This window comes from Arachis ipaensis, chromosome B4 (genome assembly GCF_059453495.1).
Source record: "Arachis ipaensis isolate K30076 ecotype BB chromosome B4, ASM5945349v1, whole genome shotgun sequence".
Taxonomy (NCBI): Eukaryota; Viridiplantae; Streptophyta; class Magnoliopsida; order Fabales; family Fabaceae; genus Arachis; species Arachis ipaensis.
The window spans coordinates 146,619,896-146,623,668 of NC_142439.1; the positions used below are offsets into that span (position 1 = coordinate 146,619,896).

At 25.7% G+C, this 3,773-nt stretch overlaps 1 protein-coding gene across 1 annotated transcript; it reads right to left on the reverse strand.

Moving 5' to 3' along the window:
* Nucleotides 1–405: 405 nt before the first annotated feature.
* On the reverse strand, nt 406–3,359 carry LOC148569572 (isoflavone 7-O-methyltransferase-like). Its single transcript, XM_088484160.1, has 3 exons — nt 2,828–3,359; nt 1,411–1,724; nt 406–795 (listed from the first exon to the last, which is right to left on the reverse strand). Exons 1-3 carry the CDS (start codon nt 3,300–3,302, stop codon nt 490–492), a joined length of 1,095 nt encoding a protein of 364 aa, XP_088340286.1. The 5' UTR covers nt 3,303–3,359; the 3' UTR covers nt 406–489.
* Nucleotides 3,360–3,773: the final 414 nt, after the last annotated feature.

Sequence of the window (3,773 nt, forward strand, 5' to 3'; positions counted from 1 at the left end):
TAAATTAAATATTTTCCATTCTAATATATATAACTGTGTTTGTTTATAGCACATGAACACTGAAATATGAACATTAAAACACAAAATTGTGTTTCGCAGATGAAACATAAAAGACACTGTGTTCAAAGATACTCAATTAGTGTATTTTGTATCTATTATGACAAAAAGAATACAAAGACACCAACAAAAAATACAACTTATTTTTTTATTATTTTTTATAATTATATTTTTTTATGGTTATATTTTTTTTTCAAATTTTTTAATAGAAAAAAAATAAATTAGACTTTCATAATTTGTTTTTATTTATCACCAAACAAAATACAAATTAATTTTTGTCTTTGTCCTTTATGTTTTATTTTTAGTGTTCGTCTATATTATTGCAACCGCTGCTACATATAAAATAACTAAGGAAATTAGAGAAAAATATTATTTTGTTCATGAGATGAAAATTACACTATTATAATAAAGATGGATCATAAAATTACATATTCAGGGATAAACCTCGATAAGAGACATATATCCTGTTAAAGGTGAAATTTTGTAATCTTGACAATTTGCCTCTGTAAAAAGTTTCTTCCATTCTTGTGTAGTTCTCTCTTTTCCATTATAATATGTTGTGACAGTTAAATCCATCTGAAGTTTTGCTTGAGTAATATCAGGGTGATCTTGCTTTCCATCGTCTATAACAATATCTATGATAATTATTTTTCCTCTTTTCTTATTATTTGAAATTGCATCTTTGCACTTGTTCAATATCTTCATGCAATCATCGTCACCCCAATCATGTAAAATCCACTGAAAATAATAGAATGGAGAAAAGATTAAAAGAATATATATAGTAATCTTATTTGTGACCCATAAATTACTTGCAAACAATGCAAATTTTATTGACCTATCTTGAGATTTTGTGAAAATCAATTTGACTTTCTTCTATTTCTAATTTCTTTTTTAAAAAAAATATTATTAATCCCTCTTGGGATTTAAATAATATCAGAGTCATTGTATTTTATGAATATAATTAACACCAAAAATATTTTTAAATATAACTCTAGCTTCTTCTACAGGATGGTTTATATAGAAGTCCAATATCATTTAAATAAACATACAAATTTTGAAGTAGCTAAACAATTTAATTTAAATACTATTACAAGAAATTAATGGAATAACGACCGATTTTAGCGACCAATAAAATTAGTTGCTAATAGTGACCAATTTAGCGATCGATTAATTTTTTTATTAAAAAAAGTTAGTCGCTAAAACGACTGCTAATTTTTAGTTTAGTAACTGTCACCACAATTATTCTAGTTGGTCACTAAATCAGTCGCTAAATTAAGAATTAGCGGCGGAATTTATATCTTGACTAAATCTTAGTTATATTATAAATGCGGACATATATGAATACGTATATACCTTAAGTAAAACTGCATCAGCCTTAGGGATAGATTGAAACATGTCCCCACCAACATAACTCAAATTATTGGTTCCCTTAAGATTTTCTACAACCTGTGGAAGGTCAAAAACTATGCATTTCAAATGTGGAAATGTGTGAGAGATATACTTGGCTACCATTCCAGTTCCTCCAGCAACATCTACAATTGATTCCAACCCTTCAAAGATAACACCATGATCTTTCAATGCCAGGTTTATGATTTGAGAGTCACTAGCAGTTGCATCATTGAAGGATGTCATATGTGTAGGACTCTTGCTAAGAAAGTCCCAAATTCCTGTTTGAAAAATAGGATATGATAAATTATTGAAACAATAAAAATATCAAAATAAACCAAAATATATATAAATGACAAGATCTTGAAACAATAAAAAATCCTGTCATATATTTATATATACACGAATGACAAGATCTTGGAAACGTTTAAAAAAAAGTCTTTTGTATAAATATTCTATATATATTAATGCAGAAATTGAAAAAAAGGTTGTACCTAAAAATATAATGTATGCAACCTATTTTATAATTATATTTGATGTTGTTTTTAGAATCTTAAAAATGTTAGGATATGTTTAGTTTGTATTTTTTTTATTTTTAGTATTTTTTAAAATTTTGTGAAAAAAAAATAAAAATAGAAGGTGAAAATAAAAAATAAAATTTTATTATTTTTATTGTTTTTACTTTTTCTTTCACAAAATTTAAAAATAAAAATATTAAAAATAAAAACAGAAAATAAAAATACAAACCAAAAACATCTTTTATATTACAATTTTAAAGAAATTACCAAATGGATAACATTTTTAAGTGTGACTCTTGGTTGACAAAGATATTCTCTTATAATACAATGAAAATTTTATAAATTATTTATTTAGTAATAATAAAAATTAATTTCCTTCTCTTGAATCCAAAGAAATTATTAGAGTGAGCTTGTAAATTTAAACGGACTCAAACACACTTAATGGTTAACAAACAAATGTTAAAAAATTTTGGGATAATATATAATAGAATTTAATAAGAGAGCATTCTTCTGGATTAATTTATATTAAATCGTAAATTCTCAATTTTAAGCTCTAAATTCTATATTTAAATTAAACCTTAGATTTTTCAAAAAATAAAAATTAAAAGCATAATTTTATAATAATAAAAAAATCAACTAATTTAAAATTAGTTGATATATATACTAATTTAAACTATCAACAATACTAGAGATTAACACATTTTATGATTTATAGTTACTAATTAGTTATTATTAATATTTTTAATTGTATAAAATTATATCTAATAATATAAAATTATACACTCTTTTTTTAATAATTAAATACTAACTAAATTTTAATAAAAGTACTGGGTCTCAAGCTTTCTTAAACTGTATATCCATAATACCTGTTCCTAAGGCCAAGGCAAATGGTGGTTGATCTCCATCATCATGAATCCACTTCCCCAAGTGGTGGTTCGATGTTAAAATAGAGGGGTCAAGAACAAAGTCAACCATAGAAGATAAACAATGGTTGGTGCCTCGAACAAGAAGCTCCGATGAATTAGTGAGAGCATATGCTTCCTTTTCTTCTTGATTTTCTTGGATTCTAACTACTTCAAAGAATCCAATGTGTGCAAGATAACGCATTAAGCGATGCACACCACTAATCTTAGCCGTTGGAACTTGTAACTTTGACACCAACTCATGAAGAGTCATAGGTTGACCGTGGCTGTGGATTATGTTTGGTATGCTTTGGTCAACACACCACTTAAGGCAAAGAGAGTCAAAGAAGGCAAAAAGGTGTTTGTACAAATGAACTTGACCTTCAAAGATGTTATTTGCTTCTTCACGGCCATTAGTGGATAATGAATTTGAAGCCATGATTAATTGCAAAGGAAGCTTTGTATGTGATGATACTTTGTTTTTTGTGATGTCTAATTAGCATTTGCATGGATTTATATAGAGAGAGTTTTGCAACAAGGTTTTGCTAATTTTAATGAGCTCGAATATTCTTAACCAAAATTTTCTCTCCACCTATCCACTTTTCACAAAAAGACAAAAATAGAACCTTAGAGAAATAGAGAATAATAATAATAATAATAATAATAATAATAATAATAATAATAATAATAATAATAATAATAATAATTTCTTAAGTTAGTTGTTAATTTTGATCAGTAATTAATTATTAGCAGTCCATTTGGTTTTAAAAATCTTGGATAGTCCAAAATTCCTTTTTGTTTGATTCATGATATTGGTTAAGATCTTTATTTTATTTAAATATATTCTTTTTACTATTCTTCTCTTATTTATTATTTATTTTGCCTTATTTTATGGCCTATGAGAACATCA

Coding starts and splice junctions, on each gene's coding strand:
- LOC148569572 (XM_088484160.1), bottom strand. CDS start 3,302: ATGGCTTCAAATTCATTATCCACTAATGGCCGTGAAGAAGCAAATAAC. Junction 1,725..2,827: donor TGCCTTGGCCTTAGGAACAG/GTATTATGGATA, acceptor TTTTTCAAACAG/GAATTTGGGACTTTCTTAGC. Junction 796..1,410: donor CTGATGCAGTTTTACTTAAG/GTATATACGTAT, acceptor TATTATTTTCAG/TGGATTTTACATGATTGGGG.